The 24,622-nt window shown below is 41.5% G+C and overlaps 1 protein-coding gene across 1 annotated transcript; it reads left to right on the top strand.

Moving 5' to 3' along the window:
- Positions 1–23,978, top strand: pparg (peroxisome proliferator-activated receptor gamma). The gene is made up of 10 exons (XM_076141424.1): positions 1–200; positions 654–727; positions 11,775–12,068; positions 12,601–12,770; positions 14,775–14,913; positions 17,177–17,376; positions 19,534–19,648; positions 19,749–19,942; positions 20,036–20,279; positions 21,326–23,978. Exons 2-10 carry the CDS (start codon positions 676–678, stop codon positions 21,571–21,573), a joined length of 1,656 nt encoding a protein of 551 aa, XP_075997539.1. The 5' UTR covers positions 1–200; positions 654–675; the 3' UTR covers positions 21,574–23,978.
- Positions 23,979–24,622: the final 644 nt, after the last annotated feature.

Here is a 24,622-nt window from a genome sequence, read left to right as displayed (position 1 = left end):
TCTTTCATACACACATACATACACACACACACACTTACGCATACACACGCGTACAAACACACGCTCACACACAATCGCAAAAGATCTGACCACACTGACAGAGCTCCCAGCCGACACACGTTTCAAGGCTGCCGCGCTCATTTCAAGCCCCTGAAGAGAGTCGAGAGTGGAACCAGCAACTTCACACACACACACACCAGGTCAGTCACCTCTGCTTTGCTTTAAGGCTGTTTTCTGGCGCTTGGAGTGTGTGTGTGTGTGTGTGTGTGTGTGTGTGTGTGTGTGTGTGTGTGTGTGTGTGTGTTAACGCAGCAGAAAACAATCGACCAGATGACATGAATTTCAATAATTTAATAATTAAAAAAGAAACTCGTTTGCTTAATCTGAGGATATTTGAATTTATTTCTGCAGAATTTTTTTTAAACAAAAGAAAAAAACACAAACACAAAGAATGACAAACAAGTTTAAAGGGTTTTAAGGAGATAAAGGTGAACATAAATGTTGCATTGTTATATCGTAACAGAGGTGCAGAGGAGGTGTGTGTGTGTGAGACGGGGGGGGGGGGGGGGTCACAGGATTTGTCAACTGGCACTCTGTCAGGTGTGTGTGTGTGTGTGTGCGTGCGTGCGTGCGTGCGTGCGTGCGTGAGGCAGAGAGAGCCGCGGTGTGTTTGACATGCAAACACCAGGCAGAGATTTAAAGCACCGATGCGGTGACAGTTTCCCAGGTGAGTCTCTCCTTCTTCTTCTTCTTCCTCTTCTCCTTCCTCTTCCTCTTCTTCATCTCTCCTCTGATGTTGTCGTGACAAAAAGCAATTAGAGGAATCAAATGTCATGTCATGACTTTACGTATGTTTTGTCTATGGTGGAAACTTTGGAGCGTTGCATAACATTTAGGCAGAGTTGCGTTGCGTTTGAGTGAAGTGGAAAACATTCGACTTGTGACTCAGCACAGCCTCAGGCGCGATAAGGCTTTTATTTTGAAATTTACAGCCCGGCGTCATTTCAACATTGCTGCATCAGAAAATAGCAACATACTAATGAGGGCTGAGGATGACATCATACTACTACTATAAAATTCATTAAAATTCCTTCATCACACGAACCCGAATAATAAAAGTGATTATCTATAATATTTGATATATAAAAATTAAAAAACAATTCATCAGGGGATTGTTTTCCTTTTTAAATGTATGCCTTTATCGGATGTTTCAGAAAAGTTTTACATTGTTAAAGTTTGAAGGATATATTGGTGTTTTTATTGTGTCTTATTTAAGTGAAATGTCAAAAACTCTGATGTGCTTTTCAGGAAGTCAAATGTCCAAATTTTGCTTCATTGAAATATATAATCAGTCACAGTGAACATTGTGTCTTCTTTGATTTGTTTGGCATTGCAATAGTTTTAGAGCTAAAATGCAGTTTGCAGTTTAATGGAGCGCACGGTGGCGTCCTGTTGGTTTAAGACTCAAAACTACAACTGGTTCCAATCCAGCAAAGGACTAAACCTTTGTTGCATGAAAAAAAAACAACAGCGCTCGCTCGCTCGCTCAACCCCACATTTCCTGTTTCTCTTCTATGGTCAGCTGTCAAATAAGGACAATATATCCAAAACTAAGCTTAAAAAAGTAGTGTGTAACTTTGAACAAAGTGATGATAGATTATACACCAAACTTTACAAATTGATTTTTATTGTGTTTTGACATAAACTAAACCCAGTTCATGTTCGGAAAGTAGTAAATCAGATGTGTTGACAGTGATGTGATTTGTAGTAACTGGGCTAAAACATGTTAAACCACTGGTATGATCCTTTACTGAGTGATGTCGTTAAGCCTCCTGGTGCTTACGGTGCAAATGAGTGTCAACAGAGGAAAATGCTCTGTGACCGTAGAAGCAGACGCACTGGTGAATAGATTTAAGATGACAAAGAGAGAGAGGCAAAGAGAGAATGTAGCTTTTCATGTTTCACAAAAAGAAGAATCTAAGTTTACAAAATGTTAGGAATGTTAAGAGAGACATTTACCATCAAAAGTATGCCTTAACATATATGTCAGGTTATAAGGTCAGTTAATGTTAAAATGTTGTTATTGCAGATAGAAAATGTCTATTTTGAGGCAGGAGAGCTGGTTTAAACTTCACTAATGAGGAATTTGCTCTTTTTTGGAGAAGTGTGGAAAATGTCATTTGTCTGCTTAAGAACCATCACATGACTTTCTCTGTTTTATGTGCTGATGTGCTTCATTTTACACAATGCAGATTTGGAACTCGTGGGACGAAGGCATATTAGATTAACGTTTATCTCTCAAACATCACAGGTAACTTTAGGTCAACACTGTAAAACGGTCAAACCTATTAACTCACCAGGATGACTCATGTCAAATATGCTGGAAAGTGTTGAAGTGAATTCAAATCTATGAATTATTGCTCCTCTTGGCATGGACCAATCAAGTTATATAATTTGTGAAGATTTGTTTGCATGTGTGTGTGTGTGTGTGTGTGTGTGTGTGTCTCTGTGTGTGTCTCTGTGTGTGCGTGCGTGCAAATGAGAGCGATTTGGACTTTGTCCTGTTGTCATAAATGGAAGGAGTGTCCAAAAGATACCATACCATGTTTATGTTGTCCCTCACATGGCCCGAATGCGCTGTCCCACTCTGTAGACTCTCGGCTCTACATCCACACAAAGGTTATATTGTTGTGAGTTGTTTTAAAGCCATATATCATCTTTTTAAAGAAACCGGTTGGATTTCTTAAACCTGGTTTGTGCATACATCACTAAATGACTCTCGTTTCTACAGTAGAAGTAGAAAATTCTTCAGATCTACACCCATTCACCGATTAAATCACTTTCTGTCAATCATCAGTGACATTTGGCTGGATAATATTGTTTTTATTTGGATAGAAATCTAAATGTGTCTTGGTTTGCAGCCCGTGCTTGCATGATGAATGTTTCGATCTCTCGTATCGCCGTCAAACCACAATATCCTTTCAGTTTATCTCAATATAAAGCGGGTGTAAGAGCTGAAGGCCTTTCTTTGTGATTTAATAGTGTTTTGTCGAGATAAGCCAAAGTTGAGAGTGCCCCCATCTCAGGCTTGTAGCCTTGGCTACCAACATTGCAAACATAAAGTGTATATCCTCTATTGTATAACTATGAATGTGACTTATGCCAGATGTGTTTCCAGTGACTTTCAAGCGTCTCCCGTCACAGACTTCACACCTTCACAAAATGAATCATTTCTTGACATTTTCTCTGTCTCTGCGCTGGCAAGACGCCGTAGACTGAGACGGTGCCGCTCTTAATCTTTGCTGTGGGAAACATCAGAGGAAGTTCTTACCTGACCTCTTTAAACCTGATACGCAACAAAGTCTGTATCTGGATAACAAAGAATTTGCAAGGGGTTGCCTTACACTGTAATCTTTGCATTATTATACAAGGTGTAAAATAAGACATAGGAGTGTTACAGGGTTAGTTAAGATCAGAGAGATGGAGCAAAGCTGTAGTTAAGATATTTTTATCAAGAATAGGAGAGGGGCTGGATGAGTTTATTGCTCATGTGCTTTGACGCAGATGAGGGATATTCAGCACCCTTTGGTCTGATCTTACTTTAGAATAGCTGTGGGAGCAAACAGCAGCTCCTCGGGTCAGAACCTCAGCCTCCACTGGGAGCTGCGGGCCGTCTCATCAGACTTTATGTGCTCAAAGGTTCCCTGTGCTTGTGTGGATTGTGCCAGCGGACGTCTGAGACATGCTTAAATGGTCTCGCACAGGATGAGGCACAGTGGTGACTGTCAAGAGCTTATTTTGGTGCACGGTGCGACTTTCACACACACACACACACACACACATGTGGCAGTTCCCCGAATCAACTCGGCGTCACATGTTGTTTTGTTATTGTCCAGCTAAAGAGCCGCTGAAGGCAGCACACTCCCCTCTTTTCCTCTTCACTTCGAGGAACAAGGGATGACCCCTCCCGCATTCTGCCTCTGCCTCTTCCTCTTCCTACGGTGTTTCCCCCCTTTTACTCGCCATCCGTGTCAAAATAAATCTACACATCACAGCCGTCTTTAGTCCCAGACAGCTGAGATCACTTTTGCATAAAGTGATGGGGAATCTAAATGTCATCGCCGCGTATGTTCCCCTTCCTTTGTGTCTGCTTTCCTCTCTCCTCCTCATTCTCGTTCTTTCTCTGTGTCCTTTCTAACGCACACGCTTTGCTTAAATTGCAACACCTGTCAGGTTCAGACCTGCGTGTGTGTGAGAACATGTCAGAAGAGTAAGATAGAGTGATTTTGACTTTGCCCCTGCCGTCATAAATAGTAGGAGTGCCGCACGTTACGCTTTGTGCGCACGTGCAGATGTTTCCACACATACATCTTAGAGTGTAAGTGCACATGCATGTACGGTGTGGCATATATTTTTGTGTGTGTGCTGTGTGTGTCTGTATGTTTTGAGTGTGTGTAAGGCCTTGACAGCTTGCATCACTCCTTCCTCTTATCCAGTGAGGAAGCTTTTCAGGCTCAAGGGACTCATCAACCATTAACTCATAACTATTTAAAGGAATCGGGGGAAAGTTCATGTCCTCAGATTATTGTGAAAACTGCAGATTCCCAGGCAGCAGCTGGACGTAACGTATGGAACAGAGAGACGCACACATGTTAAAACATACGTTAAAGAACTCGCTTAACATGCAGATCCCTTCTTTTAAATAGGCCGTCTTAAGTTTTGTGTGTGTGCAAATGTAAACAGGCATTGTGTCTTTGTTTATGCAAACTGGTTGAGCATTTCTTTACAGTCCCCCAGAGGGCTGTGGAGTGGAGGCAGGGACACCCCGCTGTCCTGCTTACAAGCCTCCGCTCACGTCCCAGCCAGATCAGTTAGGATTCTGATCGTAATGTACAACATATCCTGAATACTCTGTGTGCATGTATGTGTGTGTGTGTGTGTGTGTGTGTGTGATTGTGCACAGGTGTGTGTGTGTGTGTGTGTGTGTGTGTGTGTGTGTGTGTGTGTGTGCATGTAAACCTGGAAAGCCCTGTTTTCCTTCAACAGCTGGAATAACAATGGGTAATTAAGATACAAGCAGGGGTTTTCTTGGCTGAACACCCAGCAGCCCCCCCCCCCCAAATGCACAACACACAAGCAAAGAATTACTGTTTAAATACTGAATATATCAGTATTATCATAAAGTACGTCAATATTTCGAAGTGTGAATGTTTTTAACAGATCTTAGCAGATTTGTTGTGCCGCACTGAAGGTACGAATCGGAAAATCCTGTTGCAAAATCTCTTTGTTTTAATGATTTAAAGTGAGGAATGTGCTCACATCACGGCTCAACAGGTTACAGTAAAAGCAAATCCAACTTCAGCCTTGTTGACTTGCTGACTGAGCTGCAGTGCACACGCAGAGACGAGAAGAGAAGAGAGGAAAGGCTGCAGATGTCATTTCAGGGAAAGATAAGAATCTTTGTCAGTGTTGAACCTGCGGTATCCTTCTCTCACTGTTAAGCATCAGGGAGCTTCTTTTGTGGTGTGAGGGTGAGCACCTTAAGTGGCACCTCGCGCAGGTTGTTGTTGATATTTGAATGGTTATGAAAAGACATTTTTGGTGCTCACAATCTCTTTTTCCAAATGTTTTGTGTATTTGCTGTTTCCTCTTTTCCCAGCTTCTGTTCCTCGCTTGTTGTTGCTCATTTGCCGCCCGTCTGTGTTTGTTATTGGTTGTGGTGCGTTCAAAGGTTTGGGCATTGACCCCGTGTGCACCCATGGGAGCAGAGCAGAGCAATGGAAGTTGTGACCAGTTGACTTTACCTTTGCAACTTTCAACTAATCTATTGACGTATTAGAGAAAATTGAGACTGGCTGTTCCTAGATTCTTCAGGAGTAATATTCCTCCATGTTTGTTACTCCGCTGTGCTATTTTTGATTATAAATATAATAATAGCTGTTTGATTAACATGTTGTTTTTGTTAAGGAGAATATGAACTCAAGTAACTCATGACATGGAGTGTCAGACTGTATAATTAAACACTACTTCCTTCCTAAACCATCTCATGATCTGCAGTCTCAGTTCATCCCAGGTTCATAGTTCTGCCTTCTGCTTTCTTATCATGATATTAACTGCACAGGTTGAACTGAATGAGGTATTCAGACTTCTTGTTGTACAGTGCTTCATCTAAGATCAAAACAAGAGAATACGTGATGAATCTCGGAGTCTGATAGTAAACTGCTTTCGTGTTGTGGCTTACAAACTGACGCGTAATAGTTTTGGCAGCATTGTACTTCTGTAATGTCAGCGCCACATGAAGGCAGAAGTCAGTGCGTCACTGCGTCACACTGACAATGAGTGACTGACGGGAGGGCGAGAAGTCAGAGTGAAGCAACAGGAAATCATCTGCATTTTCTGTCTACCACACACCACACACACACACACACACACAGGCAAACAAATGTATACTGTAGTAGTACAAAAGGAAATACCGTCAACATACATACACACAGACACATTTATGGATATAGATATGTACTGAATAGACAGAGAAGGAGATACTTGCACACAATACTTATAAGAAGAAAAGAATGACATACACACACATACATACAAACACACGTACACACTCACACACAGACCACATGATGGTTTGTCTGTTTGAACTTATGCTGAGCCCCAAAAATATGTGTCTGTGTAAGTGTGTGTAGTTCCCTTTCTCTCGGTCATCACTTCCTGAGAAAAAGCATGACACACTCACACACACACACACACACACACACACACATATCTGTGTCATTTCATGTGGTGTTGCTGTCACTTACTTGCTGGTCAGTGAGCTGACAGTGAAAGCCCTTTGAATCCAAACAGGTGAGTAGACAATGAAGATGTGATGTAGTCTCTCTGTCTGTCTGTGTGTGTGTGTGTGTGTGTGTGTGTGTGTGTGTGTGTGTGTGAATTTATTCTGCCTATGCCCTCCCTGACACCATTTGCCTGTTGAGAGCAAAGTTTGGTGCTGGTCATTACAGCAGGGATTCAGTTTAATTGATTCATGACAGAGGTTTGTTGGTTGATTGACTGGTTGGTTTGTTTATTGGCCTTCACTCTTGATTTGCAGTTGCACCTGTGGGCTCATGAACCTGATGTTAGAGTTTCACACCTTGCTTGTCTTTTCCTTACGTGTCAAAATGAGGAAAAGTCTTGTCTGGTCAGTAACCAGGTCATGTGACACAGCTCCTTTTGACGCCACAAACGTCTGTCAGCAATTCTTGGCTGTGCAAAGACAATCCTTCACAACTGCTACAATGTGACCTGAGAGGTTCCACTTGAAGTTGAAAGCCTTTGTTGTGTTTGGGAAGAAGCAAAAGTCTGCGAATAGGAAATGTAGTGAACAGGATGGGCGCTGAAAGCTTCCGCCGCTGCTGCTGCCCACAAGTGATGTGTGTGAGCTCTCAGGTCATTGTAAGTCATTGTATATGGTAAACGGTACATTATTAGCTTAGCTGGAAGTGATTCAGTCAGTGTGTGTGTGTGTGTGTGTGTACCATGTGTCTCGTTCCAATTATTGGGTGAAGCATTTATAGAGAATAGATAGATTTCCTCCTCAAAACAATGTTATAGCCCTCACTCATTTCCTAATATGCAGGGCTCAGAACTTATCAATCAGCCTTTGTATAACGTTTGCGCAGAATCATTTCAAAAATGTGTGTGATCTATTTTTTTGCATTTTTATGTTTGTTTTATTGTCTTGTATGATATTTATTTCTTTATAATATTCCATCCTCATCTGATATATCTGTGTATGTGGGGGAGTGTGTGTGTGTAGGAATAAATCATGTACTGTGCATCAGAGTACGATTTCTTCATCTTGCACACATTTGTCAGAAGCGTTGCCACCCCCGTCCACTTGACCTCAGGTTGACCTGTTGTTTATCTTCAGACAATGCTCCAGTTTCCGCAGAGTTGGAAACCTAAAATTTTGACGAGAAATCAAACAGAAATCACAGGAAGGCCGAGTGCGAGCTCTTACTCAGAGCAGTGCCAGCCAGACACAGATTATGGTTTCTCTCCTCCTGCTCCACTCAGGCTTTGAAGTTGCATGAGTAAGAACAACACTACGCAAATAAGTGGGTTCTTAGACTGGAGCAGACTCTCGATTCTGATGAGAGGGCCGTCCAGACCTCAGGCTGACACTTGTAAGTAACTTTAGATGCACCTGGTTTTCCAGCACGCTGCAGGTTCAGATGGAGGGGAAAGGCCCTTTCAGGTGTAGCGCTGTTTGTAGTGGCTTCACACATAGCAAGTCAGCAAGGGCTGATTTCCTGAGGCCTGAACCAGAGCGGCACTCTTTTTAGCACTGACTACGTGCCACCTTTTGAATCCACTTAATAAAATCAATCACAGAGAGAAGAAAAATGAAGGAGAATAACACACAACATTCAGTCTGTAGGAAAAATAACAAGGCAACTATTAAACTCCCTTCATCTTGTTTAAGTCCTTTATAGTGAACCAAGTGTTGTTTTATATGATGAGGTCAGGAAGTCACTGATCTCTATGCTCGCTCTCTCTCTCTCTCTCTCTCTCTCTCTCTCTCTCTGTCTCTCTCCCTCTCTCTCTCTCTCTCTCTCTATCGCTCTCTCTCTCACTGTATCTCAATTTAACAGCTTTATATAAAAGCTGTTAAATATTCTTTCTTACATTTTTAAAGACTTTGCAAAAAACAAAATGATCCACACCTCCTTATACAGAGGAAATAGTTGAACATCAAAACACTGGCTTGTTTTCACTTTGTTTTAAAGGCTATAGTAAGAAGAATAATAAATCTTGAGTTTTGTGTACAGTACATTTCTTTTTCTTTGCATTTACATTCTGCTTTTTCATAATGACTAATTATTCACAACATACTGTATGCAAATATTGAGAAACTATATTTTCCACCTATCTGGAATGACTCACTCTCTGGTCGGTCTGAAGTGGTGCAGCTCTCTCACCTCCATAGTTTTCACTCAAACACAGTAGATAAGAGCCGTGCGCCTATGAATGTGGCGGGGCAGGTTTTGTCTTTTGTCTTTGGCGTTACTGAGTATACAAGACCGGCTTCTGTGCCGATTTCTCCTTTTGTGGTGCACTGCTCACCCTATACATTCTGTTTGCTGAACCGCGAAAATGACTGCGACTGTGTAGGAGCGTGTGGTTTTTCTACACGACTGACCCCTGGATGTGCTAGGACTCCAGACTCGTTCAATTTGAGGTTTTTACATGTTTCTGGTGTTTTACTTTCTGCAATTTCAGTTCAATAGACTAGAATAGAATAGAATGGAAGAGAATAGAGGAGTTGAAGTCCTCCCTGTGCAGTAATCTGATCTCCAGACTTTGCTTCAGTCTCCTCTGGACTGATTCACTGCAGTTGTGGAGAAATATGAGCATTGAACATTGCATTCCTTTTGCAACTTTGTCCCTGAAGAAACCATTTCACATCTCGCTATTTGACTCCTCGTCTTTCTACTCTTCTGTTTCAACATCATTACCACTCCTAAAGTTAACTTTACATTATTACGCTGTCGTGTGTAATCCAAAGAGCCGACATCTTGCACTGTATCTCATAATGTCTTTGTGTTTTTTAAGGTCATTTCTTTGTCTGGTTGTATTAAATCTCTCTACTGGAGAAGCGTGTTGCTGTGACAGCGCCCGTCTTGGATTGACAGACGCGGTAGCTTGCCAGACCTGCCTGCCAGTTTGCCGTTGGCCCTTAGTCATTATGTCACGCTTAAGGCAAATGCTGGTAGCAAGTATTCCTACAAGTTGTACTACTTGTACCTGCAAGACAAGATGTGACATGTGAAGGGAAATGTGAGAGCTGCTGACAGACAGCACGCACAATTTTTTTATGCATTGGCACGTAGACACGCACACATACGCATACACATGCCCTTACACATTGCATAAACTTTCCTAATTGTCTGTCATCTTTTATCATGTTTGACAGGATGTTTGCTCACACAGCAGTCGTGGATAGAAACATGTTGGATTCATTAGATTAGATATTTAGACAATTTCCTTTCGATCACTTTCCTTTCCAGCCATATTTTCACATCACATGCTGACCTGACTTTTGCACATTGGGTTTGACTGCCTTGCTGCATTTCTTTCCTTTTTCTTCATCGCATTCTGGTGGTGGAGAGTCTTTTCTCACAAGATGGGATTTTCTTCAAATCCCTCGAGCGCCATTTGATGTTGTTTAAAATCTCTCGTCACCTCTCTTTAGCTCTCACACCCTTTGTCCAATTTCTCCATCACACATTGACACGCCAGCCAGGATACAAGCTTCTCCAGAGTTTTGTCTATTTCAGGTTTGGTTCGGTGGCGATTGGCCAACAAGTGGAAAAGTAACCAGGTTTCTCTGGTTATTAATAGTCAGCATTTTCCCCGCGGTAGCTTCCAAGGCAGCGCTTAATCGCAGCTTCGACTTCCCCCCCCACAGAACACTATGGAGCAACACACGGCCCCCTTTCTCTCTTAAACAATGTCTCAGTCGCCGTGAGTCTAAAGTGGCTCCCCGATGACTTTCTATGCCCCTTTCCAAACAAGTAAAAGGAAATAATAAGTAATTGAGAGAGGAGGATGTTTGTTCCATCGGGATGTGTTGCCATGTGATTTGGAGCCATTTTTATACCTGCTGCCTCTGTGCCATCTGCTTATTCCTTTTATAGTTTTGTCCTGTTGTGTTATTCATCACATTCTCTGTCACATTTTTTTCCAAATCAAGCGCTGAAGGCTGATTAGAGGGGACTTATTTTGAGTTTCAGCGCTGCTACAAAGGGGGTTTGTTTGCCAGGCCAGGTGTGGCAGATATTTTGACACTAGCACATAAAGTGTTGTCTTTCTCTAATCAAATTTCTCTGTTTTCAAAGAGAATTAAAACAAAAGCATCTTGTCACTCCGTCCTCACGACTTCAATCATTCAAGTCGTTCAACATCCATAGTGGTAACTGTTGTCATTACGTGGGACAGGAAGTGAGCATGCTGTAGCGTATGGAGGTACTTCCAGATCCCTGTTAGAGTTACTGCCTTTTACCCAACCAAACCTCTCTTCCGTTGCCAGAACATGTCCTCAGGAGGTGCAGTTTGTCCCAGTCCACAAGTTACACTCCTACATCCTTGGCCCCAGACAGACTCGAGCTCAAACTGTCCTGCTTTGCGTGTCCTTTTGGGCAATCACACCCTGAGCCACCCAAACACCGACAGAGGAAGACGATGTTTTGAGCAGCACAGACATGCGTCACCACCAGAGTTCGTCTTGTTCTCCCCATGACACAAATCTGCCTCCCTGTTTAGTAGATAACAGCCTGCAGGAATGAGCTGGAGGACCACAGTGCTCATCCTGATGTTTGCCTATCAGAGGGAGTGTGTGTATGTGTATGAGTGTGTGTGAGTGTGAGTGTGTGTGAGTGTTTTGGGTTATTTCAGTGGACATAATCATTCAGTTTATATATCACTGCGTGTGTGTTTGTCTATATATTCTGTCCACGGCCATCACTCTCCCTTCCTGTGTTTCTCCCTGTCTTTCCTCTTATTTTATCTGCCTCCCTCCCTCTCACTCTCATCCTCCCTCTCTCGTTCTATCCAACATTCTCTCTCTCTCTCTCTCTCTCTCCCTCTCTCTCTCTCTCTCTCTCTCTCTTCATGGCTGATGTGTGGTTCTTCAAGCTTTGTTTTTATTTCAACAAGGTCACTCACAATCAGCAGCGGATGTTGCATCAGCTAAAACTCTGCTACTTCACGTCTCTTCCCAGTAGACATGGTGGACACCCAGCAGCTCCAAGCCTGGCCCGTCAGCTTCAGCCTGAGTGCCGTGGATCTCCCCGAACTGGAGGACAGCTCCCACTCCCTGGACATGAAGCACTTCTCCACCTTGGACTATGCTTCCCTCTCCTCTTCCACCTTCCTGTCTTCTCTCTCCCCGCCGCTCATATCTTCAATATCCTCCAATTGCTTGACCTATGACCCCAGTCCGCCGCAGAACGCAGACCTGACCAACATGGACTACAATGGCATGCACAGCTACAGGACAGAGCCAGATACACACAGTGAGTCGAGTCTCTCCGAAGGTTCAGTTCGAGTGCAAATGTGCAAAAAGGATTTGATTTGAGTTCCAAAGTTCACCTGCAGAAGGTAGAAATGTGTTAGTTAGTTATTGTAGTGATGTAGTTAATTACTGATTCAATTGATTTAAGGTTTAAAAAGTTGAAATTTAATGATTGGCAGGTCAAATATTGAAGTTTTGGGAGAACTAAACTACTATTCATTCTCTAATTACTGCCTGATCTTGCTGATTATGTGTTATTTTTGACTGAATCAATGGAGATTCTTTTTATCATTTACATTTGTAGAGGTGTTTTATCTTTTGGACCGAAATAAATCAAATTATACTGAAGAAACATCTTAATATGCTGATACTTGGCAGATATGATAATTTTACCTCCTATAAAAAATATGAAAAATTGGGGTTACAGCAGTTTATCCAACTGAAAATGGGAACAGGAGGTAAAGTAAGTCAGAAATGAATTATTATAGATGGTTTTCATATTCAGTGTTTGCTGTCTTCTCTTCCTCTGTTAGATTTCATCAAACTGGAGCCAGAGTCGCCTCCTCAGTACTGCGAAAATCTGCTCTTCTCCAAAGTTCAGGATGAGGCGTCGCTGGCCACCCCACTGAACATTGAATGTCGTGTGTGTGGAGACAAAGCTTCAGGGTTTCATTACGGCGTCCATGCCTGTGAGGGCTGTAAGGTACGACATCAAAAGTAAAAACACATTAAAACCCAACAGAACATCAGCCTCAGAGTTTGTGTAATCTCAATGAAGTCTCGGGACATAAATCATCTTTGCAGACACGTATTGTGTCAAAGACTGTGTGCGCTGCAGTTAAGACGACACTGGCCACAGCTGTCAAACTCTGCTGCCAGCCGTGCTACCTTGCAGGAAATGAGAGATGTGATCGGAGGCTCTGCTTCTATTTCAAATACAGATTGTTAGGTTTTGTTTCTCCGCCTCTTCCTTTTGCTGTCACTCTGAGTTGAGACGTGTTGGCGGAATCATAAATTCGAAAATGCATGGAGAGAAGCGTGTAAATGCTTATTGATGTCTATCACTCTAACCACAAGCCCTTTATATGTTCCACTCTCCTGTGGCTCAACAAAGGCTTTTACACCCATGCAGCTCTCTGTATGTCTGTCTGTCTGTCTGTAAATAGTAAATAAGTAAAATAAGAATGTGGGGGAAGAAGTTTCACTCACCTTTCCACATTCTTGTAGTTTTCTATACAGAGATCAAAAGATGCATATTGTGGTAAACATCTAGCTCGAGTTAAAGCCATCACGAGTGGCCCAAAAGTACTGGAAAGTATTGAAATCTTGGCGGTAACAACTTGGATTTTCTGAAAATGAGGTCTGATCTCCATCCAAGTTATAATAACAGACAAACAAATTCTTCCCAACCTTTTTCTTTAATCATTCACAGTGTTGACAGGAATAAAAGAATAGGAACCTAATGTGTAATCCCTTCAGTTCTCCTCAGGTCGGGCCCACGTCTGTCTCTCATCAAGTCTGGATTCCAAAACACAGATTTTTGTCATTCTGTTGTGAATTTACTTCTACGTTTTGGGTCAGTGTCTTCCTGCCATATTCAGTTAAGCTTGAGATGATGGACAGCTACCCGGACATTCTCCTGCAAAATAGCTTGAGACTGTTTTGAATTCATTGTTCCCTGTATGACTGTAAGCGGTTCAGGCTCTGAGCCAGCGAAACAGCTCCAAACCATCACCCCCCCCCCCCCACCCCTCCCACACACACGCGCACACACACACACACACACACACACATTCACCCCATCCCACCACCACCCAAATCACAAAGAAATGCTTTTGCACAGATCTTGCAGACTACACAGCTCTACTTTCAAACTCATTCATTTAAACAATGAACTCTTGTGGAAGTCATTAGCTCAGAACTCACAACAACTCAAAGGTGTATTGAGGTATTGAGAAGTACAATTAAATCTTTATCTCTGACCAAAGCAGACTGTTAAGAGTAAGGATCCAGATAATTCCAGAGCGTTTATGAACATTTTACGACACCTATATCTACAGCGAGTAATAAAAAAGCAAAGTGTACGTTCAGGAGCTGAATGATAACAATTTAAGGGGCAGTAATCATTGTTCTGCTGAAGTCTCAGGGGAGACTCGGCAAAAGTGGGGGGTCAGCCAAGCGGGCGGACGCTTTTATTGTTTCAAAACACAAAACATTCCGTAATGAGGCGGAGTGTTGACCCTCTCTGACTTCCTCCTCCTTAAAATAGCCGACAATTAAAAATAAACATTTGTGAATGATCGGAATGAAGATGCCAACCATACCAACCGTCAACATGCATCCTCTCTAATCCAGCAGATTACTGGTCTATTCTCACTCAGTCACAACGTCTTGTGACTGGTGTAGGTGTGGGTGGTGGGAGTTTGACCACATCTGCTAATAGCTGAGATAAGCACAAGTCTAATTGCTGCGTTGGTCCTAAGGTTGGAATGCTTCAAATATGCTTAGATAGTAAAATGAAGGTGACTCACAGATTAAAATTATAATGTGAACATGTAAAAGAGAGGAAGGAGAAAGGAAGGATACGCACTTTTAGGTCCAAGGTGTTTATTTTTAGAGTTTTAGAGCCACACAATCCTCAAAACAGAAGACAGAAGTGAAATGATTTCAGTGGTGGTGAGAGCCTCTTCCCTCTTCTTCTTCACAGGGTTTCTTCAGACGCACCATCAGGTTAAAGTTGGTGTACGACCACTGTGACCTTCACTGTCGCATTCACAAGAAGTCTCGCAACAAATGCCAGTACTGTCGCTTCCAGAAATGCCTGAACGTCGGCATGTCGCACAACGGTAAGACCAAGACCACACACTTTTAAGAAAATGAAGAGCTTTTTGTGGGTTTCTCTTTGTCTATGCTACAGATTATAACTGACAGGAAGACTTCAGAATGACATCAAAAGATCAGTTTGGGGTTGATTCCAATATTTTTCAGATAAAGGTAAAACACAGGATGCTGAAAGAATACTGTCTGTACTCAAAGCCTCCTTAAGTTCAAGCACTTTCCAGTAAGCCCGAGAAATGCCGCCTTGCACAGCTTGTCATGTGCCTCCACTGCTATCTGAGAACTGCAACTTCACCTTTACCACTGCGGCCATTTCTGTCTTTGAAGTGCAGCAGTGGTATCTGCAGCAGAGAACACCGATGCCCCCCAAAGCTACAAACTGCTTTATCTGTGGTCATGATGTATCACAAGATTAAATGTTGGTTAAATGTGACAAGCACCCAGTCACGCTCTCACTCTCTTTGTGTGTTTTTTTGTGTGAATTAAGCTTCCAGGGGCAAGATGAAAACACACATAAGACAGATTGGTACAGCAGCGCAGCAGTTCCTCACATTGTAATGGGGAAGATAATGAAGATGATATATTTGATCATGCTTAATACTGTCAATGGATAGTAATAACAATCAATAATAATGCGCCAAAAGGGAAAACAAAGGCAAGCGATGTTTGTTTTTGAGGTGCCAAGTAAAGCTCCAATCTTTAAATAATATGTGTAGTTATCTGTAGTTGGGTGTGTGCACCAGACGTAGGTGTGGCGTCAACTAGTCGTGGAAATCTACTTTAGAATGTTGTTTCTGTTGTGAACTTTTTTACAGTAACCATTGATTTCTTCTCCCAAAACAATACTGGTAAATCGGTCAATTGTGTTACTGCAGTTGTGTTTACTCTCTCATTTTGAGTCTCTGATTCAACATTCGGAGCTCATTTGAATACTAAACCTGCTTTCCATCACATGCTGTCAGCAGTTGCATGCGTTTTGCTCATTTGTCATGTCATTGTGGATCTTGTCCAGCGAGCTTGAACAGATCAGGTGGTGCAGCCTGCAGGGGTGAGTTCACTATCTGCGGATTTAACTCCTGTGAGGACTGTGTGGGTGGTAGTTTAGCGTCTGTCCTGTTAGTTTTGTTGTACCTGTTAGGGTGGGACAAATTATACCTTTTGTACTTATATGATGAATTGATATTATGGGTTTTGACCTCAACAAACCTCAGCATGGCTTCACCCAATGAGCAGCTGTGTGGGTGGACAGGCCCTTATCACCATTGGGTTTCACTGTGGCACATGCTGATTAGTATTTGCACAACAACCTGAGTGGGTTTAAAATTTCAGTTATGATAAAGTTGAGACTCAACACCTCGTCTCTGTTATGTCGTAAGATACTTTTAGTGGTTTGAGCTTTGTATCAATGATTGACATGTTAGAGAGCGCAGACATAAAGCAGCTTCCCTAGACCTGCTGTGTCATTGCTGTTGGCTTGCTGCCCAGGTGTTGGTGATTGTTTGTATTCATTTGCTGAAGGTGTGCTACTTTCGCATACCTGCAACTGTAACAAGAATAATACAGCATCCATTCACAGAAAACCTTCCTCAGATGTTTTATTTTGAAACAACAAGGCTGTGGAGTGTCTGTCGTTTACTCAAAAACTGTATAAATCAAATATATTACACTCTAATTGTAATCCAGTCATTTTAACGCTTAATAAAATGTGTGTCCCCAGGGTGCTTGATGTTGACCGGACATGAATATTGTAGTATGTGATGTCATTGTGTAGACAATAGCTGGTCCAGGGTTGCTGTTTGCGATAACTGTTTAAACATTAGTGTTAGGATAAACAAATTATACAACCACAGCAGCCATCACAGACAGTGTGGCAATCAGAAACTCACTCATCAGGCCTGCAATGGAAATGATCATACTGTATCTCTTTATTTTTTTAATCTATTTGTTGGAACATTTGAGTAGAGAAGACAATTCTGGTTTTGTTGCATCAGTTTCTTCCATCTTAACATGTTGGCCCAGAGGTAGGTCAGAATACAATATGCTAGAGCTGTTGCATTACTTTATATGTATGCATTCACCTAAAAGCACAGTAAGAGTACATTTTAATCCTGTTGGCAGAGTTTGTGTGTGTTTTTATGTTCACCTGTGCGCTTATTCAATTGTCTGTCTGTGTGTGCTTAAATGACTGCCTATCATGTATTTCAATGTATGTATCTGACACTGATCTGTGTGTGTATGTGTGTGTTTGTGCCTGTCCGTTTCGTTTCCCAGCCATTCGTTTTGGACGAATGCCACAGGCGGAGAAGGAGAAACTTCTTGCGGAGTTCTCGTCTGACATGGAGCACATGCACCCAGAGGCAGCAGATCTGAGGGCCCTGTCTCGACATCTGTACGAGGCCTATCTGAAGTACTTCCCCCTCACCAAGGCAAAGGCCAGGGCCATCCTCTCTGGGAAGACTGGAGATAATGCGGTAAATTGACTTTGACTAGTTCCGTGAACCAGAACAGCTCGCCTTCATTCTCAGTCAAATTACTGAATTGTCCTTGTTTTGCGAAATGCTGACCAAGTTGTGTCAGAACGATTAGAATGTAAATTAACCTGCAATGTCCTTGTCAGCTGTCTATTCTGTCGGGTCACAAACTGAAATGAACTGCAGAAAATTGACAAATGTTTTCTTTTCTTGTTTATTGTTCACATTGTGCTCTTAGTGTCTTTTTTTTTTTGCTTCAACTCATAGCAGAACATTTCAAGGCTGCCCTGCATCTCCTCCTCAGCGTGTTATGACTGTTCATCACACTGATAGCAGCCAGATGGCACTGATTCAAATGCCCGTTTGAGGGAGTCCTCCGCTGTTAACTAAAACACAGCAAACCTCCTCAAACAAATGGGCTGTAAATTATTCTTTTTATTTACATTTTTAATTTGGTGGGCTCCTTTTCAGCAGTAATTTCAAGAACTTTGAACACAAACTTCCACTAAGTCTGGTTTTGCAATTCCTTGTTAAAAGAACATGTGTTGTATGATTTGTTTCGAGCAGAGCAGAGCGTTTGGGGCTTCAGGTCGGTGTAGGCAGGAGGGAGATTTGATGACTCGTAGGATGGACATTTTTGGTTCATTTGCAACTTGATGTTGACAGTTGAGGCTTTAGGACTTACAGTATTTGTTACACTATTGTCTTAGCTAACACACGCCACTAGCCACAGACTCATAAATACGCAGATACACAAACAAACAAACAACAGTAATAAATATACGGACAAAAAAAGATTAGCATAAACCTTACATAAAGATTAGCATAATGTGTAGGTGTAGCCAGGCTACTCTTTGACTGTTGCTAACATTCGAGCCCAAACCACAAACCGGTGCACACAAAACTTCCTCCAGCTAGTTATTTCTGCTTTGTGTCAAGCATAAACATGAATCTTTTCTCATAAAGTCAGTAAAAAAAGTTTGGGTAAATTCCATTGAATCATACTTGCTCAAGTAACCAGCCACAATGTTTCCTTGCTACGTTAGCCTAACCTTATAGTCAAAGGTCGCGTATTAACAAACCAGTATCTCAGGTTAATGTTGGGAGGCACAAGTGCTGCCTGTATACGCTATAGATTTCTTCCATTCCTATTTTACTTTACGGCTCAAATGAATTCTCTCATTTAATTATGTGTTTGAGAATTGGCACGCTGTAATTCCCTGGTGGCGTCCCATTATTCATTTTAGCTGTAGGATAAATGAAGGATCAATTATGTCAATTCACATTTCAGGCCAGTGGAACATAACTTTACCTCAGATAATCTTCAGAAGCTATTTTTATTCTTCAACCTGCAGCTGAGATTTATTGACTTTGCCCATCAGACAGATGAGATATTCTGTTTGCTTATGCATCTCTGCTGAATGAGCCATGACCAAAGTGCGAGGCTGCTATATCACATGCCGTGAACTGTATGCGGTTACAAATCTACCTCGTGTCCTCAGACGGCCTTATTCTTACAAACCCTCTGTCTCTGTGTCTTATACAAATGTTTTCTTTCCCCTTAACTCTAATTATGTATACAATTGCAATGGAAAGTATTGAGACCCCTTCCTTTTTTCACATATTGTCGTGTTATATCGTTATGCTGAAAACTTTTAAATTCATGTTTTCAAACATCAATCTATCCCCGATATCCTAAAATGACAACGAAAAGAAAAATTTTAGAAAGATTTGCTAATTTATTGAAATTGAAAAACTAAATTATCATATCAACATACTGTAAGTATTCAGACCCTTTGCATTGTTACTTGAAATTAAGCTCCATCCATTTACTATCAATAAACACTGGATGTTTCGACACCTTGTTTGGAGTCGACCTGTGGTAAATGAACGATTGGACGTGATTTATAAGCGCACATCCCTCTGCATAAGGCCCCACAGTTCACAACTCATTTTAGAGCAAAAACCAGGAGTTGCCTATAGAGCTCTGAGACAGGATTGTGTTGAGACACAGAGCTGGGGAAGGCTAGAGCAAAATGTCTGCAGCATTGAAGGTTCCCGAAAACACAGTGGCCTCCATCATTCTCTGCTTGGATTTAAGGACTTTCAGACTTATATATTATTATTGTTAATATACTTGTCCTTGTCTATTTTCAGCCCTTTGTCATACATGACATGAAGTCTCTAATGGAAGGAGAACAGTTCATCAACTGCAGACAGATCCCCCTCCAGGAGCACCAGCATGCTTCTGCCCTCACATCTGGATATGGCGGTCAGTAGTAGCAAAGTATAAAATGCTGTTTGTGAGGATGTTGATGTTTCTAGTGCAAGTTTCATTTTGCATTCCTCATATTGTCCCCACTCTGACACAGAACTGACAGGAGCTCACCTGGGATTTGAGAGTGGTGTTGGGAACCTGACGGGGACCAACATCCAGGTGCCCACAGATGCCTTGGAGTTGCGTTTCTTTCGTAGCTGCCAGTCGCGTTCGGCCGAGGCAGTGAGAGAGGTGACGGAGTTTGCCAAGAGTATCCCAGGATTCATAGATCTAGATCTCAATGATCAGGTGTGTGTGTGATCAACTGTTAAATCTGTCTGTCAACAAACCAGACTATCCATTTCATTGCACTAAACTCTGCCCTTTTAACCTTTTTACCAGGTAACTCTACTGAAGTACGGCGTAATCGAGGTGTTGATCATCATGATGGCGCCTCTGATGAACAAAGACGGGACCCTGATCTCATACGGGCAGATCTTCATGACACGGGAGTTTCTCAAAAGCCTCAGAAAGCCCTTTGGTCAAATGCTGGAACCAAAGTTTGAGTTCTCGGTGAAGTTCAACACCCTGGAGCTTGACGACAGTGACATGGCTCTGTTCCTGGCCGTCATTATCCTCAGCGGGGGTGCGTTGTTACCTCTGGCAAAGAGGCTATGATTTTAGCCAAGTTTGTCTTATTGTTTGATCACGGTCTAATCAATAATCTGTCAAATTTCATCATGAGCCTTGAGGTCATGCTCTGCTGTTATGATGATGTTAAGCTATTTTATTATTTTATGAACTGTACAGGCTGTATAGTTACAACATGTTGCTTTAGAATTATTTCTTTACGGTGAGCACAGAATGTTGTGAGGCGGGCCGCCCCTGACAGTGTATCTAACTCATTAACCCATTGCATGATACACTTTATCTATGGCCTTGGCCTGCTTATCTGTTTGTTGGGAGGAATATTAGGGAAAGATTGTAGCCGATCTGAACTCGCATAAATCAATTTCACAATCACAAACAGGATTGTCTGAACACTAAAACAACTCAGATAGTGATAACAAGAATGACAGGGAACTACAGAAAAAAGATGAAATTGTGGATGTCAATTTCTATTCAGGCTATGGAGAAGGAATGGCAATCATTGAAAATAATTCATGAAAACCTAATTTTCTAAGAATTTACCATTTAAAAAAATGATAAATTGGAAAGGATCTATATCTTGTATCCATCTATATATCCAAACAGTTTCTCCATCTATATCAAAATGAAAAGCAAAGGGATTGAGATTGAAATCCTAACATTCTTTTCAATGTCCAGATTGGATGGACAGATTCTCTTTTACCATCATTTCTCAAAGAATTGGGCTGCATTTAGCTGAATAACATATGGCTCTCTAATAAAAGTTTGGCCTTGAACCTAATGAGGCTTGAAATTGGATACTTCAGTTAATCATTAACTTAAATTGCCATCATTATATCCGGAGAAGATAATTACAAAGCCTTTTGTAAATAATAATAATAGGTCCTGTTCTTCTGTAGCCAAAACTTATAGATTGTTCACCCAATGCATTTTTATCTCAAGTTGTTTATACCTCTCAGCTTCTATCTTCAGATGTTTGTCTCTTCTTCTCTCTTCATGCCACCATCATCTCACAAATGTCACCGCTCTGTCTTCCCCGTCCAGACCGTCCCGGCTTGCTAAATGTGAAACCAATCGAGCAGCTTCAGGAGACGGTGCTTCATTCCCTGGAGCTGCAGCTGAAGGTCAACCACCCAGACTCCCTGCAGCTGTTTGCCAAGCTGCTCCAGAAGATGACCGACCTGCGTCAGATCGTCACCGACCACGTCCACCTTATCCAGCTGCTGAAGAAGACCGAGGTGGATATGTGCTTACACCCACTGCTGCAGGAGATCATGAAGGACTTGTATTAGAATGAATAAAATGATGCAGAGGGAGACGTGGCAGGAAAAAAGCAAATTTTTACTGTTAAAATCGTCAAGTAAAAAAATGAAATGGTAAAGCACTTTGTGTTGCTACAGGGGTGAGGAAAGAGGCGTAGCCTGACAGGCTGGCTGACTGACTGAAATTCAGAGAGAAATGGGGAATTAGAGGAACAAATCAAGGATTAGAAAGAAAGAACTTAAGTGGTAGAACTTGTCTAGACGTGTGAATGAACTGTGCAGAGTCATTTAGCCACTGCTGAGCCTGGACATTTTGTTATGAGTAGACCGCCAAATAAATACAAGACTACCACCCAGGATGCCTAACCGGAAGAGTGGGGGTTTACTTATTGTGAAGAGAGAAGTTCTACTTTTAGTGCCTTTCAGATGTTTAGAAGAAATGTATCACTGTGAATATTTCACACCTTTTGTCAGAGCGCTTGTGTTCACGTGCAGCTTATCTACACACTTTGATGCAACTTCCACAGCAGGTAGCGGTGTGCGTGTGTTTCATGTCTTCTCTGAACATACGCACATGTGCATGAACGCTTCCTCACACGCACACGCACACACACAGACACAAACAAAAACACTTTTTTATCTTGTGGCATAGGGGTGAAGGTGCTATCTTTTTTAATCATCTTTGTCCAGAAATAAAGTTTATTCTGTCACCTGCATAAAATGTGAGAAACCGTGAAAGCAACTAAAGGCACATTGCAATGATTCAATATGATTCAATATGTGGCCATATTTGCTGTTTGTCTTACTGTGGAATAAACATCACTGAAAAGAGAATATACAGTATATTATACATATACAAACTTATATGTTTAATATACATTCAGATGTTTTATTTCTGTACAGATGAAACTGTGTGTCCAACACAATTGACTTATGAAGTGTCTGAGTTATAATTGTTTGCTATAGAAATTGTTTTGTATCCGTGCAAAGTGTCTAATGTGGAACATCTGATCAAACAGTTCTGTTTTTGTTTAGTTTTTTTGGGGGGGCGGGCTCAAAGGGGAATGGATTATTAATACAGGTAGGGAAAATAGAAATTTGTAAATAAACTATTTTATAAAAATGATTCCTTTTCACTGGATTCACCCAATGCCACACCAGACACGACCAAATGCTCCTCAACATTTTAACACAGATGTTTTACATTTTCTTGCCTTTTGCCAAATTTCAAAAACACACAGAGGACACGATCCAGTGCACGTGTCCTTTCACACTACTGAGATGGATTTGCTCTTATGAGGAGACTAAGATCAAGCTCCATGAATCATAGGAGCATTGAAAGTATGATTTGAGTCAGAGACTGAAGCGATAGAGCTGCTGGTAAGAAAAAATACAAGAATAAACACAAAATGAATTAAAATAACAAGAATATTGTATAAGATGAAGATTAGGAAGTTATAAAATATTTCACCACCAAAATTGTCACAGTATATTGTACTTGAATGCTCACAACTTTTTATAAAAATTGTATGTTTGTGTTTGAATACTTACAATCATAAAATCTTAATTTCCTTTTTTTGTGGATATATGAATGTGTGTTCCTCTTTTTTAAGACATTTGTTAGAAATAAAAAAAAAACAAAAAAAAAACAAACAAAAAAAACTTATACATGAGAAATAACAGAGAGGACAAACTGATAGGTGAGAAGGCGGTGAGAGAACTTGGGCGGACGTGAAGTTTGGCCCCTTTAAGTCTTTGAATTGGCAGCTGGGGGCCCCTGGCTCGGACGGTCTTTTTGGACGGTTGATGATGATGATGGTGATTGAATCTGTTCCTTATGTCGACTCAGCATATCCTTACTTTGTTACGGCTGGTCCCTGCTGACCAACGCCTGCCAAGATTCCTAAAATAATCTGCCAAATAATTTTCAGAGGTATATTTCTGCTGTTATCCACTGAGATATGTCCAAAGATAGCAATTTAGATTTACACAAGGAAGATTTGTTTTTGTTTGAGTTCCAGCAGCTTCTTTTTATTTCCTCCTCTGTTTGGACATCAGATGGAATTCTACTCCCACCAACGTGTCGGATACCTGCCTGTGTGTATGTGTGTGTGGGTGTGTGTGGGTGGGTGTAAGGCTCATGGTTCTTGGAGTGATTTTCCAGACACAGAGATAAGTTTAGATCTCACCAGTATCTCATGTTTGAAACATCTCAGGCATTTATTTTAAGGCTCTTAATTCTTGAGAGAAGGTTTATCAGAACACCGCAAGTATATTGATAAAACTTATTTCAACCCTCATCATAAGGTGACAGGAGGCCACTTGGCATCACCTACTATTGTAAAAGGATCAATGTACAATGTACAAACAATAATTCTTATTGCCAAAATGTCACTGATAAACATCTTTACATTATTAAAGCACTACTTACTGTTCTCCTTTACTCATACATAAAGAATGAAGGTTATATAGGATGAATTCATAGCCTTTGTATTTATTATCTGCAAAGTAATTTACTTTGCGGATAAGACGCATAATAAGAGCCACCGCATCACCTTATACAGTATATTGTAATTGGACAGCAACACATTATAGGCTTCGTCTATAATTCACTGTCTCCATGTGGAAATCCTGTTTCATCCTGTTGAGCAATACTGTAATTCTCCACCACCCATCCAATGTTTGGCCAGATACTTTTGTCATTAGCTTATATTGACATTACCATTGTCAAGTAGATGTTTTCCACATTAGTCACACTTTCACTCACTCTTGTGCGTAGGAAGTTGTCATATGAAAAATGGCACTTGTCCTAGTTTGAGACAATGGAATTACAAATGAACATACCGTGCCACCATTTGTCATGATTATTGCATGACGAGATGACAACATGGGTAAAAAAAAGCTGTGTCATTCTGGTGATGAACTTCGATCCCAAATGATTCACAGGATGGTCCTCTTCCCTGATTATGCCATCATAATGAAGCAAAGGTCTACAGTAGCTCAGTGTGACCCGGGGCCTGCTGCCCTTTCAGTCTGTGGTCTCGTTTTACCCAAACAGCACATCCACAGGCAGGAGCAG

Source organism: Genypterus blacodes, unplaced genomic scaffold (assembly GCF_046128005.1).
Source record: "Genypterus blacodes isolate CSIRO-AG114 ecotype Tasmania unplaced genomic scaffold, CSIRO-AGI_Gbla_v1 ptg000017l_1, whole genome shotgun sequence".
Classification (NCBI taxonomy): domain Eukaryota; kingdom Metazoa; phylum Chordata; class Actinopteri; order Ophidiiformes; family Ophidiidae; genus Genypterus; species Genypterus blacodes.
This window is presented reverse-complemented; position numbering and strand designations above follow the sequence as displayed.

What these genes read in the sequence shown, in the direction of transcription:
- pparg (XM_076141424.1), top strand. Translation starts at nt 676, where the DNA reads ATGCAAACACCAGGCAGAGATTTAAAGCACCGATGCGGTGACAGTTTC. An exon ending in GGAAGACTGGAGATAATGCG is followed by an intron (nt 17,377 to 19,533) that starts GTAAATTGACTT and finishes GTCTATTTTCAG; the next exon opens with CCCTTTGTCATACATGACAT. An exon ending in CGTCATTATCCTCAGCGGGG is followed by an intron (nt 20,280 to 21,325) that starts GTGCGTTGTTAC and finishes TTCCCCGTCCAG; the next exon opens with ACCGTCCCGGCTTGCTAAAT.